The 24,261-nt window shown below is 44.0% G+C and overlaps 1 protein-coding gene across 5 annotated transcripts in view; it reads right to left on the reverse strand.

Moving 5' to 3' along the window:
- The window catches only part of RBPMS (RNA binding protein, mRNA processing factor), a 162,871-nt gene that overhangs the window by 76,579 nt on the left and 62,031 nt on the right, over positions 1-24,261 (reverse strand). For all 5 annotated transcript variants that reach the window (XR_012483499.1, XR_012483498.1, XM_074275404.1 and 2 more), the window contains exons 2-4: positions 14,421-14,498; positions 11,237-11,275; positions 9,852-9,914 (exon numbers count right to left, since the gene is read on the reverse strand). Coding sequence is in view for 3 of the 5 variants with exons in the window: in XM_074275404.1 (XP_074131505.1) it covers positions 9,852-9,914; positions 11,237-11,275; positions 14,421-14,498 (180 nt within the window). In the remaining 2 variants the exon portion in view is untranslated. The remainder of the gene's footprint in view (positions 1-9,851; positions 9,915-11,236; positions 11,276-14,420; positions 14,499-24,261) is intronic.

A 24,261-nucleotide genomic window follows, 5' to 3' on the forward strand; every position in this document is an offset into this window, starting at 1 on the left:
AATCATATGGCATATAGGCTTCTTAAACTTGAAGTGTTCCAAATCATACTTATCTTTTCCCAGAAACCCTCTCTTCTTTTTCATTTCTCTGTTACTATTGAGGGAACCACATCGAATCACCCAGATTTGCAACCTAAGTGTCATCTTGGATTCACATGCACATGCACACACACTCACACACCCCACAGCCAATTGTTGCCAAGGCCAGTTGATTTCCCCTTTGTAAGATCTCTTAAATATGCCCTCATCCCTCCTGTGATTCTGTCATCCCCCTGATATGAGCCTTTATCTCCTCAAATGGCTTATTGGTGAATAAGCTTGCCCTGCCTTTCCCTACTCCAATATTATTCAGCCACCAAAGTGATTTTCCCAAATGAATACAAGGGATAATGTTATTTAAAAAAAAAAAAAAAAATTACTCATGCATATATACTGTCAAAAAATTTATAAATTTAAAAAAAAAAAAAAGTGATTTTCCCAAGCACAGGTCCAGTGATATCCCCTCCCTACTTCACTGACTCCTTATCATCTGTAGGATCCAAAGTATTTCATTACCCATCTCTTTCCAGTCTTATCACACCTTATTCACTATGGCTTTTTTCAAGCTAAAGTCACATTTTCTGCAAGAAGCTTTTCCTGATCTCCTTTAAATGCCAAGTGCCTTCACTCACAAGATTCTCACAGATCTATCCTGAGTGTATCTTCTTTCTACATACTTGTCTTAATGTTGTCTTCCCTGTTAGACTGTGAGCTTCCTGAGGGTAGGGACTATCTCTGGCCTTTCTTTGTACTGCCAGGGCTCATATCAATGCCTGGCACATACTAAGTACTTTTAGCCTAACGACTAGAAAGGATTGTTTTTCCCCAAAGACATAGTAGGGAGTGCAGATACAAAGCATAGTCTTTCATCTCTGTAGAAGAAACCCTAAAATAGAGTTAACACAAATTCTTATTTCTAGAGCCCCTTATTTGTAAATCATGTTCTCCTCAAAACCCTAAAAAAGATGCATTTCATGTAATCTTCTGCCCATTTTATAGATAGGAAAAATAAGGTCCAAAGTATGTTCATGGGTACACAGCCAATAAATATGATAGTCAGGAACTAAGCCTACAAGGGACCTTTTCATCACTGAAGTCACATAACCCAAAATTCAAATTTCCCTTTGCCAAAGAAAAAGTTTATATGCACTTTCTTTCTGAAAGCCCTTGTAAGCCTCTGAGAGAGACAGAGAAATAGAAAGAGAGAGAGACTGAGAGAGAGAGAGAGAGAGAGAGAGAGAGAGAGAGAGAGAGAGAGACACACACAGAGACAGAGACAGAGACAGACAGAGAGAGACTGAGAGAGAGACACAGAGACAGAGAGACAGAGAGATAGAGAGAGAAGACAGAGAAGAGAGACAGAGAGAGAGAGAGTGAGAGAGAGAGAAAGAGAGAGAGAGAGAGAGAGAGAGAGAGAGAGAGAGAGAGAGAGAGAGTGTGTGTGTGTGTGTGTGTGTGTGTGTGTGTGTGTGTGTGTGTGTGTGTGTGTGTGTGTGTGTGTGTGTGTTTGTGCCTCTGCAACTTCCTGCTCTTCCCCTCGGGAAGGATGGAGGTCAACATTTCTGGGCACTTTCGTTCTTTGTATTTCCTCCCCATTTCCTTTCCTGTAGTCACATTTTCCAGGTTATTCAACTGATATAAGATGGATAGGAATATTTCCCTGCCCCTTTTCTGATCTCTGAACCCTGACAAACTTCTTTCCAAAGAACTGAAGAAAGATGCTGCCTTCTCTGAGAAAAAGGCAATTTTTCCTCAGAAGCACTTGAAATCTGTGGTCCCAGTGTCTAAGGAGAAGTGGTGGTCAGTGGAGGCCACAACATTTAAGGCCTTATGGAGCCCTTAAAAAATAGAATCGGATTGCTTGCAGTCTTGGGGAAGGGGGAAAAACTTCAGAACTCAAAATCTTACTAAAATGAATGTTGAAAACTCTCTTTACATGTAATTAGAAAAGCAAAATGGTACTAAGTGGGGAGAAAAATAGACTCATAGAGTAGACTAGGAGCTGGAAGAAACCCCAGAAGCCTTCTAGTCCAAATCCTTCATTTTTCAGTAGAGGAGACTAAGGACCAGAGTGACAAAGTTACTTGCCCAATGCCAAATAGAAAATAAGCATCAGAGTCAAATTTGAATCCTATTCCTCTTGAAGCCAAACTCATTGTTTACTGGCTAAGGAAATGGAGGTCTAGAATGGGGAAGTGACTTACTGCTGACAAGAAAGTCTCTTGGGTCCCAGGTCCAGTGTTCTTTCAAGTGCAGCAGGTGGGTACTACATAGAGTTCACAGTTGGAGCCTAGACCTCACTAGAGAGCTATTTATAATAACATAAAAGCTTTTAAAGTGAAGGGAATCTGGATATTTTCTGGAACTTAGAAGCTCACAGGTTTTGGACTCTGACCAATGCTTGTCTTTTAAAGTTGAGGAAACTGAGGCCCCAGAAAGATTAAGTAACCTGGCTCCACTTTACAGTTGGGCAGTCATCACGGATTCATAGCTCGTTCCTAAGGAGCGGGTCTAGAGCTCAGCTCTTCAGCCCCACAGAGGAGCCTCAAGAGCCAGTCCTAGCTCAATATTACTGGCACAGGCTCGAGTTAGTGACGTCCACTTACTGCAAAGTAACTTTCAAGTCGAAAGTTAGCATTTATAAACAGATTTAAGGGATAAATCCTAGATTGTGAGCATGATCTCATCTGGCAGGTCTTCTCTGCCAAAAGCCACAGCTGGAATCATGCTCTCTGGTCCTCTTTAAGTCCTCAGGATCTTAGACCCCAAAAGGAAATTGGGGAGAAAGCAGACAACAGTGATAAGGTTTGCATGGACCCGGCATGTTCCAAGAGAGGCTGAAATGAGCCTTCTGGACTCTGGCATTATAGGAAAAAGCTCATGAAATCGATGAGCTCTGCCTGTCGACAAGCTTAGAAGTGCTGAGCTGCAAAACCGAGCCAAAAGTATCTGAGAGCCAGTTGGAGGCACTGGGAGGTCCCAGGTCTTTGATGAACCAAATCCAGCTGCCATCAGCACAATCAGCAATAGACTGGGCCTTTGTCATCCCCGCCTGCCTCAGAGGTGACATTCCTGGACCAAGCAGAGGCTGGGCACGGGGGCTGCCCCTCCACCTGACAATATGGAGGCCCAGCTGGGTAATCATGTGGAGCTCTATGTTTGCGTGGGTGTCGCATTGTGCAATCTTTTAAAGAGTTACTAGCTTCTCAAAGACTGATGTTCGTGACTTTGGATAAAGCCCTTCACTTCTTCCGGCCTCAGTTTTATCCTGTACAATCCCTTTTGGGCATTCAATGTCTCCAGGTTCCTTCTAGAGCTGACATCTTCAGTATTTGGGTCTCCCCTGGATCTGACATAGTCTGGTCTAAGGCCCCTCCCAATCTGGGCATTCGGTGCTCTCACAAGCTAGATTTCGTAGCTCAAGATAGGGCAGGGAGTGGCAGGTTCAAAGAGGGAAATGGGGCACCCACTAGAGTGAGAAGTGCCCTGGTCACACCGCGCCCTACCCTGAGGGCTGTGCAATCATGCCACTTTATTTCTAGGGCCTTTCCTGATGGTTCAGCTACCTGTTTGGGGCTCCTGTTTCAGAATTAGAGCTGGAATACACTTTGGAGACCGCCTAGTCTCATCCATATTTGAGTGCTTCTTCCAGCATCCTTAACCAACCCTGAACCAGCTTCCCCTAAAGACTTCCAGAGAGGTAGAAGCCACCAGCTGCCTCCCTGAGCAGACATCCCCTTAGGGCAAGCAAAGAAACCCTCCCTAACACTTTTTTTTTTCATTTTTAAAATTTTATTTAAAACTAAATGCAAAACAAGAAAAAATCAAATAAAGAAAAAGGAAAACAAAAAACCACAAAACATTGTCATGTGTGCAGCAGAACATCAGGAAGGATTCAAAATACCTAACACTTTTGATAGCTTTTCCCTGTTTTTTATTCTCTCTCCCCTCCCTTTTCTATCTCTCTTCTTTCTCTTGTCTGTATGTCTTTCAACTAAAGCAGTCTGTCTCCCATCTTCCTTCTCTCCCCAATCCCACATCTCTCAGAACCCGAGAAAACCCCCTGCTCACTCATCTCTTGCGTCACACACACTGGAGTATGAAAAACAACACTTGGACTATTTGGGGCCTGCACTAGGGGGAGAAGGGGGTGTTGGCTTCAGCACTGGAGGTGGGGCCACTGTCAGTGACAGCTGCATCCCTGAAGAGGGAGATGCTGCTTTTTGTCAAGAGGATTCTCCAGGAGCTTGGGGAGGTAAGGGAACAACAACTCAGAACCGACTGTCCCTTGAGCTGAGGAAAAATCCAAGAACTTCCTCAGAGAGCTTCAGCCAAGGCCCAACGGCCTGGGGGTGGGGACCGTCCCATAGTAAGCAATAGTCACAGAGTTTCAGAACTGGAAGATTCTGGGTCACAATCTCAGTTCTTCCTGGATCTTCTTTATCAAGAAACTTGGCCCACCCACCCGCCAGTCTCCGTTTCTCATCTGTAAAATAGGAGATGGGCTAAAAGACTGATCTCCAAGGTCCCTTCCAATTGCACAGCCTATCGCTGTCTCTGCCCTCATATTGGCTTCCAGCCTAATGAAAGGGAAGAAGAAAAAGAAAAATAACAAACGAACTTAAGACAAAAGTATAACATGGATCACTGTGGGTTCTTCCACGTTTGGAAGGCCTTCCAGAGCCCTTGATCTACATGGGCTTCAGCATTATCTATTGCTAATTAGGGGAAGCCAAATGGAGTGGGAGAACTGTGCCTGATCTGAATGTGCAAGAGCAAAAAAAACAAAGAATAACAAGAATGATGATGGTGGTGGCAGTGGGTGAATATGATAATGAAAACATTAACTTCTATAGACCAATTTAAAGCCTGCAAAGAAGTTTTCATGTTATTGTTTTGATCCTCACTATAACTTCATAAAATGAATACATTAAGAATATATGAATAGAATGAATTTCCATAAACCTATTCTAGAAAGTTAAACTGTAGTTGAAATAGGTTCCCAGGTCACCAAGCTACTAAGTGTCTGAAGCAGGAATGAATTCATTCTTTCTGATTCCAGGTTGATTACTACGTCCCACCGAAGGGTCTATAAAATCTCATTCAGTAGCACCTGCCTCCTAAGGTAGTCTATGAGATCAGGTGAGATGACGGTTGTTAAGTGCATAGTAAAATGCCCGCACTGAGCAGGAACTTAAGAAGCACTGTGATGGAGACAGCCATCTGCACCCAGAGAGGCCTATGGGGACTGAATGTGGATCATAACATAGTATTTTCATCTTTTTGTTGTTGTTTACTTGCTTGGTTTCTTTTTTTTTTTCACTTTTTTCCCATTTTGATCTGATTTTTCTTTTGCAGCATGACAATTATGAAAATATGTATAGAAGCACTGCACGTGTTTAACCTATATTGGATTACTTGCTGTCTAGGGCAGGGGTTGGGTGGAAGGGGGGGAAAAATTTGGAACACAAGATTTTGCAAAGGTGAATGCTGTATTTTCAAAAATAAAAAGCTATTACAAAAATAAAAAAAGGATTGTCTACCAACCCCATCCCCTATTATTATCCCATAGAAAAAGTAAGCCAAATGCAAGGTCCAGACCATAGCACCTCTGTGGGAAGGAGCCTGAGAAGCCCACCTTGGCTCAAACTGAAAAAAGACCCCATCCGCCAGCATCCCCAACGGGTTCTCCTGTTTTGTCTCAATGACCTGCTTCAGCAGCCAATGAAAAGCCCACTAGCGCTCATGGCAGCTGCTGATTATGATGAATGCACCCACATACACAAATGCTGGGAATGACCGACCGCTGCTACTCCAATCAAACCCTGTTCTGCCTCACCCTGCAAGGTCACAAAGCATCAGCAGGGTTCTGCTTCCCGGCACACGGCTTTGTCAACATCAGGGCAATTCTGTCCTTCCCCTGTTTGGACAGTTTGTCCCCATAGTGGAAAACAGGAACATTTTATGGATTTGACAACGTGGAGGGATCACCTGAAAGGTCTCCTCACTTGTTAGTCAGAGAGAGGGAGCAAGACTGAAGTCTTCTGGCCATCAAACGGCCATAAGGGGGAGGACTCAGCTGTATCTAAGAATCTGGTGGTGGATTCCAGGCTAGCTAAGAGTCAAACAGCAATCGAAGGAGAAATCGTGGGCCCTACACTGTCACATGCTCAATGTCTGACCATTGGCCAAGGTGGGCCAAGCCAAGAAGTGGACGGGTCAGTCAAGGCCAAGGGAAATAGTGAAGGTGACCAGATGACCCTCACAGGCCCTGCCTCCTTCTGGCTTGGTTCCACTATCTCTGCACTCATATACATATACATGCATGTCATACTCCCCCCCACACACATTTAATACATTAAAATCTCAAAGCATCTTAGAAATAAGATGAGTAACATGTATATAGCACTTTATAAGGTTTGAAAAGTACCTGACACTCAAATGCAGGCAGACTATTACAAAGGCTGCTGGGGGACAGGGGTTTGTGTGCCTCGGTTTCTCTCCACCCCATCCAGCCTAGCCTCCACTTAAGCACCAAAGTGATTTTCCTAAAGCACAGGTTCAGTCTTGTCCTCCCCTCCCACTCCCTGATAATCAACTTCCATAGCTCCCTATTGCCTCTATTATCAAATATAAAATGCTTTGTTTGGCATTCAAAGCCCTTCATCTCCTTTCCAGTCTTCTTACTCCTCAACATGTACTCTTGGATCCAGTGACCTCATAGCTGTCCTACAAATATGACCCTCCATCTCTCCTCCAGGCATTCTCTCTGGCTGCCCCCCCAGCCCTCCTATATGGAATGTTCCCCCTCCTCACCTCTACCTCTTCAAGGTGTGGTTCAAGAACTTGCTCCCCCTCTACCAGGTGTTTCGTGACCCCTCCCCCCAGCTGCTGGGGCTCTCCTACAAAAGCACCTCTTATTTCCTTTGCATTCCCTCCCTACATCTGGGCTGTCTCCCTCCCTCAGTAGCAATGTTCCTGAGAATGAGACGATTGAAATCCCTAATACCCAGCAAAGACTTAAAACAGAGGGATAGGGACTGGGCCTGTAGTGTCAGTCCAGGTCTAGGGACCTCCCAGGAGAAAAATCCCTCTACCAGTGCAGGCTGGCCCCTTCCCGGCCACATACTGCCTCACAGCCTCCAGTCCCGGGAGTGGTCTTCCTGGTCCATGCAAGGGCCTGCTTGCTCCTACAAGCAAATGTTTACTGACTGGCTTCCCGCCCCCTCAAGCAGAGATACCTTCCATCTCCAACAATCCCATTTCCTCTTCTTCCGTCATCTGGCTCACAGCTGCTGCTCTGGCAGGCCACTTTGGCCTCCATCACTCCCCAGGCTCCAGAGCCACCTGCAGACTCCTGAAACTTTATGTTAAATAGATCCACCTGGAGGCAGAGGGCCTAGGTTCAAATTCTGCCCCTGGCACTGAGTGACCCAATACAAGTCACTCAGCAACTTGGTGAAATGAGAGGGTTGGACTATTTGTTTACACACTGTCTCCTTCACTCAGGCTCCTTGAGGGCAGGAACTGTTTTTGGCCTCTTTTTTTTATCCCCAACACTTAACACAATACTGGCCACACAGTAGACACAATAAATGTTTACAGATTGATTAACTAGATAAACTTAAAAGGTCCTTTCAGGTTCTAGATCAAGGATCCCATGGTCTCCTGGCTCTCCGTGACAATGTAATTGTAGGTTAAGTAAAAATGACTAAAAATATGGCATCAACCAACCAACCACCTAAACATGAATTAAGTACCTACTATGTGCTGGGCACTGTGGTTGGTCCTAAGGCTACAAAGATAAATTAGGAAATCCCTGTCCTCAAGCTACTGACATTCTAACAGAAGACCCAAGATTCCCCTGGCATTTTAAAACGTTCCCTCTGGCAGCTGGGAGGAAAATGGGCAGAGAGACCACGAGGTAATGTCTGGGGTCTGCCCTAGGCTGGCGGGTGACTCTGTGAGGGGGGGGGGGTGCAAAGGGGTTTGATCTACTTCCCTTACAGCCCTTCTCTGCTTACAGGGGCGCTCAGGAAAGTGGGGGCTGTTTTCACTGTATTCAGTGTTGTGCACAGGAGCACCTGCTAGAAGTCACATGGCCAGAGAACAGTCCTGGGCTTCACAGATGAGGAGATCCCGGACAACAAGTGGCTGGGATCCCTGCGGGTGGCCAGACAGCCCTCCACTCTGGAGGAGCCTTGGTTACTGGTCACACAGTAACCACAGATTACTGGTCACTGCTCCTCCTGAGCAGAAGGAAAGGGAAGGGGAAGGGAGGGCAGGAAACAGGAGAAGCCCAAAGAACGGCAGAGCTCTGCCAGGAACCCAGGCCCTCCACTCCTGAGTTTGTCTTCTGTTCATCATAACTGGCCTTTTGAGTCAGCAAGAGCTGAATTTCATTTGGCACACTATGCTCCCAAAGGCAGAGAAGGGTGTAATACTGGGGAGGCAAGGGAAGGTCTTATTGCCTAATGGGGGAAAGTTCAGTTCCAATAATTCACTTCTTTGGGAAAGATTTTAGCAATCCACTCTTTGCAGATGATATGCTGGTATACTTAGAGAACCCCAGAGATTCTAATAAAAAGTTATTAGAAATAATTCTGCAAAGTTGCAGGATACAAAATAAATCCACATAAATCCTCAGCACTTTTATACATCATCAACAAAATGCAACAGCAAGAGATACAAAGAGAAATTCCATTCAAAACATATGTTGAGAGTATAAAATCTTTGGCAATCCACCTACCAAAGAAAAGTCAGGAATTATATGAGCAAAATTATGAAACACTTGCCACAAAAATAAAGTCAGATTTAAACAATTGGAAACATTCAGTGTTCGTGGATAGGCCACGAATCCAATACTTAACATGCAACAAGAAAATGGTATTTACACGCATATATTGTATCTAGGTTATATTGTAACACATGTAAAATGTATGAGATTGCCTGTCATCTACGTGAGGGAGGAGAGGGAAGGAGGGAGGGGAAAATTTGGAAAAATGAATACAAGGGATAATGTTATAAAAAAAATTTACTCATGCATATGTACTGTCAAAAAAAATTTATAATTATAAAATTAATAATAATAAAAAAAGATTTTAGCAATCATCCTGCCTGATGCTCTTAATTCTACAGATGAGGGAAACTCAGGCCTAAAAAGGGCCCGATGGGCCTCGGGTCGTCCAGCTAGTCCTGGAAGCCCTGGGGTTCATGCTCGATCTCAGGTCTCGTGAGGGCATGTCAGAGAGGGGCCCTTCTCATTAGCCAGGTCCAGACCTCAGTTCCTTCCACTCAGCAAAAGAAAAAGGATGTCGGTGATGAATCTGAAATTCTAAAAGCATATGGTAGGCAAGACGCAACCGGATTTCTGTGTGACGGGAAAAATCCTGGAAATTTCCTAAACAGAAGAAAAAGTTCCAGCCCAGGCCATGGCTCATGAGCATCTTCCCCTTTATTTCTCTAGCCTAATGGTGCCCGTTCCATTCATTCAACAAATAATCATTACGCAGATAAAAAGCCTACGCTCAGGCTAGGGATAAATATACATTTATTAAAGCCATAGGATCCCTGCCCTCATGAAGTCAGAGGTCCTTCTGAGCTCGCCAGAGAACATTACCAAAATTCAAAATGGTGCCCAACAGACTCACCGAGTCCCGCTGGACCCGAATGAGCTTGAGCAGCTGAGAACCTAGAAGGGTCCTCCTGACCCTCAGGAGGAAGATAACGTGGGCTCGCAATCGAGCTTTCCTCCCCTAACCTGTCATGGGTCCCCGATAAAGTCTCAACTGTACAATCCAATGGTTACTTACATTCAGCGCATTCTTAGCAGCTTCCGCTTCTGATCGACTATCAAAACTGACAAAGCCGACGGGCTGAGAGAACAAGAACAGAGAGAGAGGGCAGGGTCAGCGCCGGCAGGCTTGGGGGGGAGGAGGGGGAGCAAGGGCCTGAGTTCAGACAGGGACAGGAGATCGGTGGTGAAGAGCTCCTAGGTGGAAATAGCTTCTGAGGAGGCCCTGACGACTCATAGAGTGCCACTGGGCAAGCCGTGGTTCCTTCCCTGGGATAAGTTTCTCATTCAATTTTTTTTAAATATTGATTTTATACCTTTTAATTCCTTCTTGATAACTCTCCTTACCCCTCCTCTAAATAGATTCCTCCATTGTAACAAAGAGATAAAGATAAACAAAAAAAGGCCTGGCCACATCCAAGACTTCTGTGGCACATTTAGGACCCCTAGCCCTTGTTCCCGGATGGCATGTCCTCTCAGGCCATACTCAGTCACTCAATTAAGTGAGCACTTGGCCAAATCTCTGTTTGTGAAGCTGTTCCTTCTCTACAAAATGGAAGGACTGGACCAGATGCGTATCTAAGAGCTCTCCCAGCTGTAAAGAAAACAGCAAGGACTCCAAGATAGTTTTTCTGCTGGCTGCTTATGTATGAACTGCTCAGTGTGCATGGGACGACATGCAGGAGTGACTCGGAGTCTCTTCCATAAGCAGGGAGCTATTGTATGCTAAGTCAACTGAAAAATGAGCCAGCCACTCCCCTAGCACTCTGCCCAAGGTTTCTATGTATGTGAAAGGGGGAAGGGAAGGAAGGGAAGAGGTTATTACAATGCCTTTAAGCCTTGTAACTACTCCAGGAGGCAGGTAGTTAGTGAAGGATTCACCTCATTTTGAGCTCACGGAGGGCTGAGGATTTGCCCAGAATGCAAAGCTCCTAAGTTTCAGAGCCAGTATTCAGACCAATGTCCCCATATGATCCCCACCTCCACCTTGGAGATGTTCTAAAGATGGACAAATGGAATTATAGTTTGGCTAAAGGGAAGTCAATCCCTTCCTTTTACCCATAAGATATGCCCAGATCAGAAAATAATTAATGGGAAGTCAAGTCCCAGTCAGAGGTTCGCCTTTCAATTAGCCTGCAACCTGTCCAAAGGACAGAATTCACTAGTTATGAGAATGACTGATCATCACCCCTAAATGTAGGGGCAAATGACGGCCATTATGAGCAGGAGCAGGAGCCTGGCATTTACAGAGAAGGCAATGCTTGATCCTGTGACCTCCTCTGACAGCCAATCCCTCCCATCGCCAGCAATGAGACCCAACAGCTAATTCCCAGGTGGGTTCTGAAGGAACCTGCTTGGGCAGCTGTCATACATGCCAAAGAAGATCATAGTCAGGGTTCTTACCTGCTTTGATGTCAGCTTTATTAGGGAACCTTCATAGCCCTGAAAAGAGAGAAGGAAGAGGTGTCAGACTGCTGAAGACCACAGCAGGAGGAGACGAAGCACTCCTGGCACTGCAGAAGTGTCCCAGTGAGGTGAGATTTGGGGAAACAATCATTCAGTGGTTGAGCTGGCAGTACCTTTTAGGCAGAACAATCCAGTCCTTCCTTTGACAGAAGAGGAAACCGAGGCAGGTTTCTTTGCTAAGCCGTGAAGAAGCCCCAACTCAAGCCCCAGTGTCCAGAGTTGCCGCCCTTGCAACATCTGACCAGTCACAAGGGATTGTCCTACTTTATACTTCCGCTTCAAAGCCTCCCAGTAACAGCTGCATATCCAGGGTTACTGTGACATTTCTCCTTACTTTTTTTTTTAAACCAAGAATCTTTTTATTTTTAAGTAAGAATTTTTTTTTTATTATGAATTTGACAGTCATCAACAAAGCTGAACATTCCCAGATACAAAGAACAAACAGGATTGTACCTGGACAGCTGGGTGTTTATTCTGTTATAGGGGACAGCTTAAGGACTCAAGGACATTTCAACTTGGAAGGGACTGCAGAAGCCATCTAGCCCAATGCAGTCATTCTTCAGATAAGGAGTCCATCACACAGTAAGCCTCAGAGGCAGGGTTTGACCTGGTCCTCCGAGTACTCCTTCCACTGTAAAGCCACCCCACTGGGTGGTCAAGGCTGACATCAGATGTTTGCAACCGGGGCCCGACTTTTGCTTCTTTTTGTATCCTCGACTTAGTAGATGCTTAATAAATGTTTACTGATTGATGACTAACCGTCCTTCCCACTAGGAGCCTTTCTCCCTGGGGTGAGACAGAGGATGGGGCTGAATCAGAGGCAAAGCTGAGGAATCCAGGGAACTAACAGGTTGTCCCGGGAGAACAAGCAGGTGGGTCCTGCTCGGCATGGGACAGCACAAGAGAAGCAGCAGAGGGGCCTTTAAGAACCTTTCTGGGATGAAGAGACAATACAGGATGGTGGCTAGAGGGCCACAGGTGGGCTGGGGTCAACCCTTGCCAAGGGAACTAAGACCAAATGAGAAGCAGCTGCTGGCCTGCATTTGGGGGAGTTCCCTCACACCATGAAATCACATATAGGACTCTCTCTCTTACACCCAGTAAGAACATATGTCCCTTCAGGACCCTTGCTTCCAGCAACAACCCAGACTAAGCCCCAAAACCCCACTTAGGAGGAAGTCACTGACCCCAAGGCCAATGTTACTCTTCCCAAACACTGACAAGAAAGCAGATATACCTGCTCTGCCATAACAGCATTCCCAGGGGCAGAACCCCCAGACAAAGGAACCCTTGCACCCCTCAGAGTCTCTCTCTCAATCCTTGGGATACTAAAATTTCCACCTAGCTCAAACTTCCCAATTTCCCACCACCATTCAGTTCAGCCCTACCTAAAATCCGTGTTCTGATCCAGTTCGGCCAGCTTTTCTTTCCTTTTCTTTAACACATTTATAAATCATAAATATTGGGAGAGAAAAGTCAGAGCAAAAGGGAAAAATCATGAGAGAGAGAGAAAAACAGGAAAAAGAAGTGAACATAGCATGTGTTGATTTACATTCAGTCTCCTTAGATCTTTTTCTGGTTGTGGATGGCATTTTCAGTCCCTAGTTTATTGGGATCGCCTTGGACCACTGAACCACTGAGAAGAATTAAATCGTTCATAGTTGGTCATTGCACAATCTTGCTGTTACTGGGCACATTTATTGCTGGTTCTGCTTGTTTCTCTCAGCATCAGTTCATGTAAATCTTTCCAGGACTTTCTAAAGTCAGCGTGTTCATTTTTTAAAGAACAATAATATTCCATTATCTTCATGAACCATTCCTCAATTGATGGGCATTTACTCATTTTCCATCAGCCAGCTTTTCTCGGTCTCTCAGTCTCCCCCTGCTCCAATCTCTCCAAAGTGACCTTCCTAAAGTCCAATTCTGACTATCACTGCCCTTGCTCAATGATCTCTAGTGGCTCCCTATTACTCAGTCTACCTTTTCAAGCTTATTACTCCTTCCTCTCTTCACACACTCAGTACACCAGATAAGCTGAGCTTTGTGCCAGCCTCTCATCTCCAAGTCTTTTCCTAGAATGTTCTCCTGCTCCCCTCAGCTTCTTGGGGAGTGTTTGGTTTCTAAGCCTTTCTCAGCATCCTTCTCCCCCATGATATCCCATACTGCCCTCTATCCTCTGCATATCTTCATGTACACGAGGCAGCAAATTCTGTACTTGGCCATCTCTAGCACCAAGCACCCAAATATGGGCTTAATAAATGTTGGGTGAAGGGTCAGAACTAATTCCAAGGCACCAAAGAAAAGTAGAAAGAAGCCTGGATTTGACATCAAATCTAAATTTCAATCTCATTTTATTTCTCTTTCTAGATTAAACCTCTGCTTCTCTGGTCTCAGTTTCCTCCTCTGCACAATGAGGGGGTCTAGGTGTGAAAAGTCTCTCCCGACTCTAGAGCTAGGATCCTCTGCCATCCATAAAAGGATGGCCTCTGAGGTTCTTCCAAGGAGGCTCCTATGATTCTAAGTGATCCCTGGCTTAGCCCCTAGCTTCCCCATAGGTGAGGGAGCAGCTTCTTTGGGCAGGGATAAAATGATTCTGAGTGTATCACAGCACATCCCACCTTGTTTACATGAAAAATGCTATAAGCACATCTCCTCCCCCTTGCTCCCTATCTGCAGGAAGGGACAGATTCTAGAACCTGCTTTCCCAGAGACAGGAGCAAGCCAGAAATTCCTGAGCTCTGCTACCTTGTTAACTCAGGCTCTCCATGTACATGAGGGAAGGAACCTCTCCAGAACAACCATCCTTCTTCCAGTCCTAACTTGGGGGAGCACAGAGAGCTTCAAAGCTCCACAGGATCACAGGATTCAGTAGCAGGAAGGAATAGAATTCTCATCCAACCTTCTCACTGTACATGCCGAAAAACTGAGACCCAGAGCAGTTAAGTGATAGTAAGGAGCAGAGCTGGGTTTTAAGCTTGAGGCTGAGTTTGCCTAGAAGAGGAGGAACGGGGGAGAATGTGTGGCAGGGGGTGGGAGGAAGGAGAGAGGGGTATCTCTTTCAGGCAGCCTATCCCATTTATAAGGAATTACATCAAGTCTGAGACAGACAGTTCATGCATACCTTAAATGGTCTGAAGAGCAGATAAAGCTCCCGAGGCTTGATGTCCAGAGGGAGACCACTGACAAAGAGGGTCCGGACCTGGAAAAGAAAGGAGAGGTCATTAAGATGAGGCTGAGAAACCAAAAATCAAATCCAAAAAACCCTGAAGAAAAAGCTTCCTCCCAGCTTAGTGTAGACCAGAGGAACCAAGCAATAGCCTAAGCATCTGAGGTTCCAGGTCAGGGATAGACCAGTGGGGTTAGATGTAAGGCAATTAGTTGGGCATCATTGATCATATAGGATACAGAGAGGTAGAATCACACCAGAACATTACAACAAACACTAACTATTCCTGGATGCAAAAGATCGGCAGGGACAAAGTAGTAAAAGAAAGCTTCTTAATTCTTTTCATGTATGTTTTTCACCTTTTCATAAATGATAAAAAGTTATGGTTTTTACAAATTTCCATGTTTTTCTCAACTGAGAGGCAGTGTGGAGTACTGAGACAAGAACTGAAAGGACTAACAATGATTTCAGAGGATCCAGTTGGCTACTCACTTTCTGACAGAGGGATGGTGGGTGGTCCAAGGATTAAGAATGAGACATATAGTATTTAAACATGATCAGTGCAAGAATTTGTTCTGCCTGGCTATGCAAGTGTTACAAGACTTGGTTTTGTTTTCTCTGATGGAAGCAGTGAGAAGGAAAGAAAATAAAATTTTATTCATTAAAAAAATTTTTTTTAAATGTGCGATGGACATGTAGTATGGAAAACCTACAAGACATGTTCTTTAGATATTTACCAGAACCCACCACTGTCCACTGTACATCCCACCACAGCAGGCTGGGGTACTGTCACCACCAGAGCCATTTTAACACTCAAAAGAGTTATAACAGGAGTAAAATTACTCACATCTAAATTTTCAAGGTTCAGCAGCAATAAAACTACACTGCTAATGACCTTTTAAGGTATGATGCTGTTTGCTTCATTTAATCTTTCATTTCTCCATTAGTTACTATGGATATAGACTGGAACACAGAATTGTATAAGATGAGGTGCCCCTGTTCTCAAGGAGTTTAGAGCTAAATAGGGAAGAGACAAGGGAGATGGACACAAATGTTCAGGATACCAAAAATATCAGACAGAAAACATCAGACAAAAACTTCCAGTAATACAAATTAAGACTTGATGGATGGCAAAGGAGGCTGGGGTAATGGGGAGGCGATAAAAGTCATACATTTTGAAGGACAGAGATGAATCTGGGTGGGGTGAAGGAATTTTCAAGAAAGATTAGAACTATTGATAAAAGAGGAAGGGCATGAGGAACACCATATAGCATAGAGGAACAGAAGTTTACTTTAAATTTGTCAGGAGAGTTTAAAAAAAAAAAAAAGGAGCTGAAGAAGGAGTCTTCAAAGGGTACAATATCATGGCATTACCAGGAAGTAAAGTGGTATTCAAGGCAAGAAAGAATGAGTACTAGATTATTATTTTTTAATAAGAAATAATAAGCAACGTTCAGGAAAACTTGAAAAGACTTACATGAACTGATACTGAGTGAAGTGAGCAGAATGAGAACATTGGACACAGTAACAGCAATATTGTGCAATGATCAGCTATGATAGTCTTAGATCTTCTCAGCAAGAGAATGATCTAAACTTTGGATAGAAAATGCCACTTGCATCCAGAGAAAGAACGACTAAGTCTGCATACACATTGAAACATACTATTTTCAGTTTTAAAAATTTTGCTTTTTGTTTTCCCTTTTGTTCAGTTTCTTCTTTTACAGCATGATTAGTATGTAAATATATTTAATGTGATTGTACATGTATATCAGGTTGCTTGCTGTGTTGCAGAAGGGAAGAAAGGGAGAGGAAAAATTTAGAACTTAAAATCTTACAGAAATGAATACTGAAAACTATCTTTATATGTAATTAGAAAAAAATAAAATATTAATAACTGCAAAAAAAAATTGAGTGGCCTACCTAGGGAAATATAGAACGAGATATTACTTTTTTATGCAGATATTAAAAAGAATTTTTACTTTATAGCCTTCCAGCTCATACTAAGAATTCTAACTGCAAAGTCCCTATCTAGCAATTAAGACACAATGGCAAATACCCCAACAACTTAATTAGCACCAACTGTATAAATTAGGGGCAGTGAAGTGACACAGTAGGCAGAGCACCAAAGCTGGAGTCAAGAAGATATGAATTCAAATTAATGACACTTGCAATTGTTTAACTCTGAGCAAGTCCCTCAACCCACTCTAAAATGGGGACACACTAAAGAAATAATAAACACTCCAGTATCTTTGCCAAGAAAACCCAAACAGTATCACAGGTCATGTAGAGTTGGACATAATAATTTCTGAAAGCAAGCTGAGAATCATTCTCTTGTGGTTCTAATAGACTTTTGGCTCTGGAAGCTAGAAAGACCTATAGAAGATGACATTTAAGCCACAAACTGGGCAAGTGCCCCGCATGTCTGTATGTTTAAAAGCCCTAAGTTTTAATTTCACAGAATCAAAGAATCTGGAAGCTGAAGGGTCAGCCCAAGCCGTATACAAAAAGCATCTCTACTGTAACATACTGGACAAGTGGTTGTCCAGCCTCCACTGCCCTTCCTCCGAGGAGAGGGAATCTCCTCACAACTGCTCAAGGTGCCCATTCCAATGGAGGCAGCTCTCAGGGTCAGAAATTCTTCCAATTTGACAAGCCAAAATCATTCTCTGTAACTTCCACACATCTGCTGCTCCTGGTTCTGTCTCCAGGAGTCAAGACATTCAGTCCCTCTCCCATATTACAAACCTTTAAATATCTGAAGACAATGAAAGAGTTCTCCAGACTAAGTTCTCCAGTTCCTTTCATTTGAACCTTATTTGGCATGGATGCCAGATTCTGCTCCATCCTGCCAACCCTCCTAAGGGCACAGAAGAATTCTAAGGGCTAGGGCAGGCAGGTAATCACTATCCCAGGTCTGTGCCACTCATAGCAGAGAGACAGACTCTTGCCTGGGGGAAGAACCCAATCAGGCTCGATTCATAAAGGTTCTAGAATGGAGAAGGGTCCTGGCACTCCATCCCCAAGAGATTTCAGCAGACCTTTGCTGATGGGATGTTCCCACCCTCCTCTTCACTCAAAGATGATGCTTCCTTGGCTGTCTACTTGTGTTAATTCCATATCACAAATACTTTTAACTTCACCATTAGGAACTCACTCAGGTTTGACACTGGTCCATGGAGATAAGTTTGTTAGCAGATTAGAAAGCCTTCCCATGTAGTCTTATGTTCAAAGGTTCTTTGGGGCTCGGCCCTTCTCTACCACAGACATTCTAGCCCAGGAGCCACAGAGCTCCGGGCTTAAATGGGTCCACTGCATCATGGGAACATTGAGCATTCTGGCTTCGAGTTTCCTTCACTAAATGACCTGAATGACACATCACATCATAATCTTCAGTCACTGGCACTTAGGAATTTTCTCAAGTCATGAGTACTAAAAATACAACTATTATCATGTGAGCACAAAATAAATGTTCTAATATTTAATGTTTTAATATTAAAAATATTTAAAAGACATTTCCAGTATGAACCAGAAATCCACAGATAAATCCACACAATGGCCAAATGTAGTCAAAACAATGAAGTGACCAGTCTGGAATTAAAAGACTGACCAGGAAGAAAGATACATATTTTGTCAGAAATGGCTAATAGCTTTTTTTTTCTTTCTTTTCTTTTCTTTTTTTTTTTTTTTTTTTTTTTGGTCAACTTATCCTTTGTAATAGGAAAGGGCTTCCTGGACCCCCAGAGTCACTGGCAATGACTGGCAATGACAGAGATCTTTAAAAGAAGGTCATAGATTGAACATTTTTTAAATGAAAAAGGGAAAGTCCTCCCCACGATCAAAAGGTTATTGACAAGTGCCCAGGAGTAACAGACTGGCGCTTTCAAATTCACCTGCTCTCACACTGCAAATTCCTTTCCCAGGGTTCAGACTGGTTTTGCTGCATTCCAGCCTGAACTGACTAGGCAAGCAGCAGATAATATCCAAGGGTTACAATGAGTCTGAGGAAAAGGGCAGGGGTTCCCTATGCTAGCATGGCTTGTACCAGAAAACAGACAGCATTCATCCATCTCACAGTAACCCTCATTCCCACCTCCAAAAAGTTTCCTTGACCCCAGTTCTGGCCCAGAAATAGAGTAACCTGTGGCCGACCTGGAACAAAGTCCAGTATCCTTGGAGGATGACATCTAATGTGTCCACCTCCCCCGGTCCAAGGCCCAGCTTGGACTCAGCCTCTGATTCTCTGTATGGCCTCCCCCACTGAATTCCTGTCTGAGGTCAAAGGGGCCTTCCAAAGGAAGCCTACAATTTCAAATCCAAGTTATTAAAAGTGCTCATTTCAGTAGAACACAACAAGAAAAGATTATATTATGATCAACTCTGGTGGATGTGGCTCTTTTCAACACTGATTCAGGACAATTCCAATAGACTTGTGATGCAGAGAGCCATCTGCATCCAGAGAGAGGGCTATGAGAACTGAATATGGATCACAACATAGTGTTTTCTCCCTTTTTGTTGTTTGCTTGTTTTTTGTTTTCTTTCTCATTTTTTTTCTTTTTGATTTTTCTTATGTAGCATAATTGTGGAAACATGTATAGAAGAATTGCACATGTTTAATCTATATTGGATTATTTGCTGCCTCAGGAAAGGACAAAAATTTGGAACACAAAGTTTTTGCAAGGGTGAATGTTGAAAACTATCTTTGCACATATTTTGAAAACAAAAAGCTATTATAGAAAGGAAGGAAGGAAGGAAGGAAGGAAGGAAGGAAGGAAGGAAGGAAGGAAGGAAGGAAGGAAGGAAGGAAGGAAGGAAGGAAGGAAGGAAGGAAGGAAGGAAGGAAGGAAGGAAGGAAGGAAGGAAGGAAGGAAGGAAGGAAGGAAGGAAGGAAGGAAGGAAGGAAGGAAGGAAGGAAGGAAGGAAGGAAGGAAGGAAGGAAGGAAGGAAGGAAGGAAGGAAGGAAGGAAGGAAGGAAGGAAGGAAGGAAGGAAGGAAGGAAGGAAGGAAGGAAGGAAGGAAGGAAGGAAGGAAGGAAGGAAGGAAGGAAGGAAGGAAGGAAGGAAGGAAGGAAGGAAGGAAGGAAGGAAGGAAGGAAGGAAGGAAGGAAGGAAGGAAGGAAGGAAGGAAGGAAGGAAGGAAGGAAGGAAGGAAGGAAGGAAGGAAGGAAGGAAGAAAGAAAGAAAGAAAGAGTGCTCACTTCATCATTCTCTTCTCAATGAGTATTTTGCTGCCTGGATTAAAAGCTGGACAATCAGGCACAACGAGGGACGGCTGGGTTTCCAGAAACCAGGAGGGTTCAGCATTGTCACGATTCTTTGCGTACTTCCTGAGAACACCCTGACTCTTTCTTTTGTTACATACACAGTTCGGCTGCCTATGTCAAGGAGGCCCACTGCAGCCCATAGTGGAGGATTCCTAATGAAGGACAATCCCCTGCCCCACACACGACTGTTAGTCAGTCAATGAGCAATTATTAAGGGCTTCCTAGGTACATGCCAGGCTCTGTGCTAAGAACTGGGGAGCCCAAATCAGGTCACTCAGGGAGGTGCTAGCAGGCCAAAGGGAGGTGGGCAAGAGAAGGGCAGATCAGAGCCTTCCTCCTCTGGATGCCTTATCTTTCCAGAACCTCCCATGTGTGTCCGTAATGACATCTTCCTCCCAAGCCAACTTCTTCCTGACCATCTCCTCACCTGAGAGGACATCTCCTTTAAGCAAGATCTTGGGGTACCACCTCTCACCCTTCTCATCACAGGGTTAGGATGTGGGATAAGGACCAGAATTCTGATTTCAATTGCCCAGAGAACTCCCCTCCCACCATGAAAACTCCCTCTCTCCCAATACAAGTCAGCTCCTCCTCCACAACTCACAGTTAGCTTTGTCCAGAAGTCACAGAGTCAGTAGGAATCATAGGAGAAAGTTAGAACAGCCTTCCTGACGCTGAGGCGGGCTCTCTAACCATTGGGCTATGCAATCTCTTTGTTTTATCGTGCTGTCGACAAAACACTACATGCTGCTGCTAGGGACAAGCCAACAACTTTTAGGAAAACTTTATTTCAGAGAGGGAAGACGCTGGAGGAAAAAGAAAGGAAAGGGAGGAGAAAAGGAAAAGATGGAGAGGGAGGGAAAAGGGGAAGGAAGAAGAAAGGAATAGAAGGGTGGTGAGAGAGCAGGAAAGGGAGGATATGCACACAGGTATTCCTCTGTAGGACATGGAGCCTAGTGACAGTGACCCCTGGGATGTCACAGACACAGCCTAACTATGAGAAAACATACTGAGAAATATAAGACATCATCCTAGGTCTCCTTAGGGAAATTAAGCAGGTTTCCATCACCAGACAAAGTTATCCTACTTCCATGCTGTACTGGAGAATGACTGCTGAATGAACTTATATACAACAGGACTTCTCTGAGGAACCAAAATGGGGGAGGCAAAGTGTTCAGTGAGATGTTCCTAACAACTACAGGGATCATAGAAGACTTCCAGGAGGGAGCCCAGCGTAAGTGAAGACATGGGGGCAGGAGATCGCAGGATATATCCAGGAAACACAAAGTAAAACACTTTCAGTGCAAGACAGAATGCATCAGATGAAAGGCCAGAAAAAATGAAGTAGAACAAAATTGTGGAGAGCCTCGAATGCAAGTCAAAAGTTTGAACTTTTACTTAAGAGGCAATAAGAAGGCCCTTTAGATTTCTGAGTAACATTAACATTACCAGACTATAAGTAATAAAATCCCGGAAGTTTCATAAACCTCTTGACTGGGGGGGTCAATGTTCTTATTCTGCTCTTTTCAACTTTGTTTATTCTACATGGTCACATCCCATCTCCATGCCTTTTGTCTCAGATGTCCCTCAGGCCTGGAATGAACTCTTAGCTTCCCTGGCTTCTTCCAGGCTCATCTTCAATCCTGAGAAAAGCATTCTCAGTGCATCCTCCTTGCTAGCATGCCCCTTTACAATGTCTGTACCTTGATATATGGTAATTTACAGCTTGTCTCCCTATTAGAATGTCAGTACCTTTAGGGGCAGTGACAGTTTTTTGCCTTTCTTTGCCTCTCCAAAGCTTAGCACAGTGCCTGACAAATAATAACGGCTTCATAAATGCTTGCTGACCAACTGACTGACCAACAGTTTAAAAATCTGAGTGTAATTCTGCAGATCCGTCTCTTCGTGTGCCTTTGCCCAGCCACTGCATGGCTGCACAAACTGAAAGATTAAGGATCTATTGTAAGAAAGTTGCTTACAGTGTGCTCACCATGCACATCAAGACTTAATCCAATCCATTAACCCAAATGAAATCAATAATGTTATGTTATGTTATGGAGAATGAGAGTGGGCTGCAGTACAGGAGTCCAGGACTGGGATTAGATTTAAAAGAACTCATTGGAGGAGTGAACTGCTCAGTCTCAACATCCTTACCAGCCCAGAAGGCCTAATAGCCTTATTGTGATGCAAGGATCATTTGTGAACGTGATAATGGTAATGACTTTAGGACTAGGAGGTGCAGTGTAGGATACTCAAAACGCACAGTTCAGCAAGAAGGTTCATAAGCTAGCTTTTTTAGGAAGGCTTTTAGGGAAACTTTTCACCTGTCCAAAGGAATAAGCTCAACAAAGCAAACTGACACCTTGAACCTTGCATCAGAACTGCCAGGCCTCTGGGGCCCAAGCCTAATGGATAGCCTTTCCCCTCTCTGTCCTTGCAACGTCTGTTGCTGTCATTTTAGGGAAAAGAGCCTTTCAAGGAAAAAGCAAGCCCAGCTTAGCAGCCACTTAGCAGCCAAGTAGTTCTTACCTGGCCTTCTGGACCAGTTGTACAGTTTGAAATCATCCACAATAATTCCACCCCGTCCAACCCCACCCAACTTCCTTGCAAGTTACCCCCTGACATCATCAATAGTCAGTCCTATGTTCTGCTTTCCATAGCAGGGCATGTAGGCAACTGTCCAAGCCTAAGGCCTGAGAACCTGTCACAACAGTTACATAACAGGGAACTTGCACAAGTTGGGACTTCAAGGCCCCTTTTCCTGCTTCCCCCCCCAAAAAAAAAAGCCTCTATGACTTTGAAGTGGCTTTAACTTCCCCAGGGGCCGGCCAGCCAGGCTCACAGAGGAAGGTCATCACTGGTTGACCAAGAACAGCTGACATTTTTCTAATGCTAGCACCACAGAAACACATTTAAAGCATGAACCACAAAATGTCTAACTGTGTATCCTGAGGGTAGGAGGCAGCCACCTCTTAGGCAAGGTAAACCACTCAAGATTAGCGGTTATTTTGTCTTGTAAGGGCATCCTCCACAAAGGAAATGAGATTATAGAGCAAAAATAAGACATAATTGAGGGACAACTACTCAAGGGGTATACCAGCATCCACCAAAGGGAAGCAGACCAGGAGGATGGCATCCACAATCTGGGCAGGTCCTTTCTGAAAAGGTCAGAACCAGACAGGTTCCAGTCCAACCAGAACCTGCAATGGTCAACAAAGGCCCTACCATGCCTCTGAGGAGTTGTCATCAAGTCTGGGCTTAATTGCATACATGGTAAATCACATGCATGGACAGATGCCTTGTGTATTCCTGCACCCCTGAGATGCTGGGATCATTCAGAAATGACAACCTTGCACCAACCATAGGAAGAAGATAGTGTATATTTTATTACTTGCTCACCATCACTATTTTACAGATGGCAAAAACAAGGTTTCCATAATAACTGCTCAAAGTAACTAATAAGTGCTGGAGACAGAAATGAAATCCAGACAAACAACCGCTCCCATCAATTTGAATCTATAACTGTTTCCGTGAGTAAAATGGAAGGGAATGCAGGTCTCATTTCTCTTCCTTGACACAGGGGTTGGCCAAGAACACCAGCCATCCTGAGCAAAGGCCCTGAAGAAAAGGTACTGGGGTGAGATGGAAATGGAGTCTTTGAAGTTTTCATTATAAATGCAACGAGCAAAGTATATGCACGTACTGTGATTTCTTAAACAATGTCTTCAAGTCCCTTAGCCCTCATATAAGTCAGAAGACTTGGGCTGGGAACCACAGTCTCTAACTTGACTTCTGCTTTCTCTCTCCTTTTAAACCCAAAGACAAGAAGCCTTCATGGTCAAGGAGCCACTCAAGAGTGGGGATATGCAATAAAGCAGAGCTGAAGGGAAACCAAAGCTGAACAGGAAAGGCAAAGACTCTGAATGACAAAGGTAAGAGAGCACTCCAGTGGGAGAGTCTTGATTCAGAGGTGGGTGATGGAGACTAACACCAGGAAAAAGGAGTGGTTAAAAGATAGAATAAAATAAGAATAACAATAACATATTATTTCCATTATTATATATCATTGTAATTATATTAAAATTACAATATTATATGTTATTGTAATAATTATAGAATGATAACTTTTAAATTATTATTATTACTTGCATTTTAACAGCAATATAAGGCTTGCAAAGGATTTTACACACATTCATTTCATCTCCACAACAACACAAACATGGGGGTGTGGGTGCTATTATTGCCCTCATTTCACAACTGAGGAAACTGAGGCAGACACAAGTTGGACTTAGCTAAGTCTGGATTTGAACTCAGGTCTTCCTGACTCCTAGCCTGCACTCTATTCCCCGCACCACCTAGAGAGGTAACATAAAACCAGTCCAGAAAAGTCCACAGGACTCAGAGAGTGAATGAAATGCCTTAAAACCTGGCTATTTTATCTCAGAGGTAATTTTTCCACAGAAAGTCTATGAGCAGTGGAAGCAAATGTATCTAAGGGAGATTTTTATGGCAGGTGGTCTGGGTAAAGAGAGTAAG

Source organism: Sminthopsis crassicaudata, chromosome 6 (genome assembly GCF_048593235.1).
Source record: "Sminthopsis crassicaudata isolate SCR6 chromosome 6, ASM4859323v1, whole genome shotgun sequence".
In the NCBI taxonomy this organism is placed as follows: Eukaryota; Metazoa; Chordata; class Mammalia; order Dasyuromorphia; family Dasyuridae; genus Sminthopsis; species Sminthopsis crassicaudata.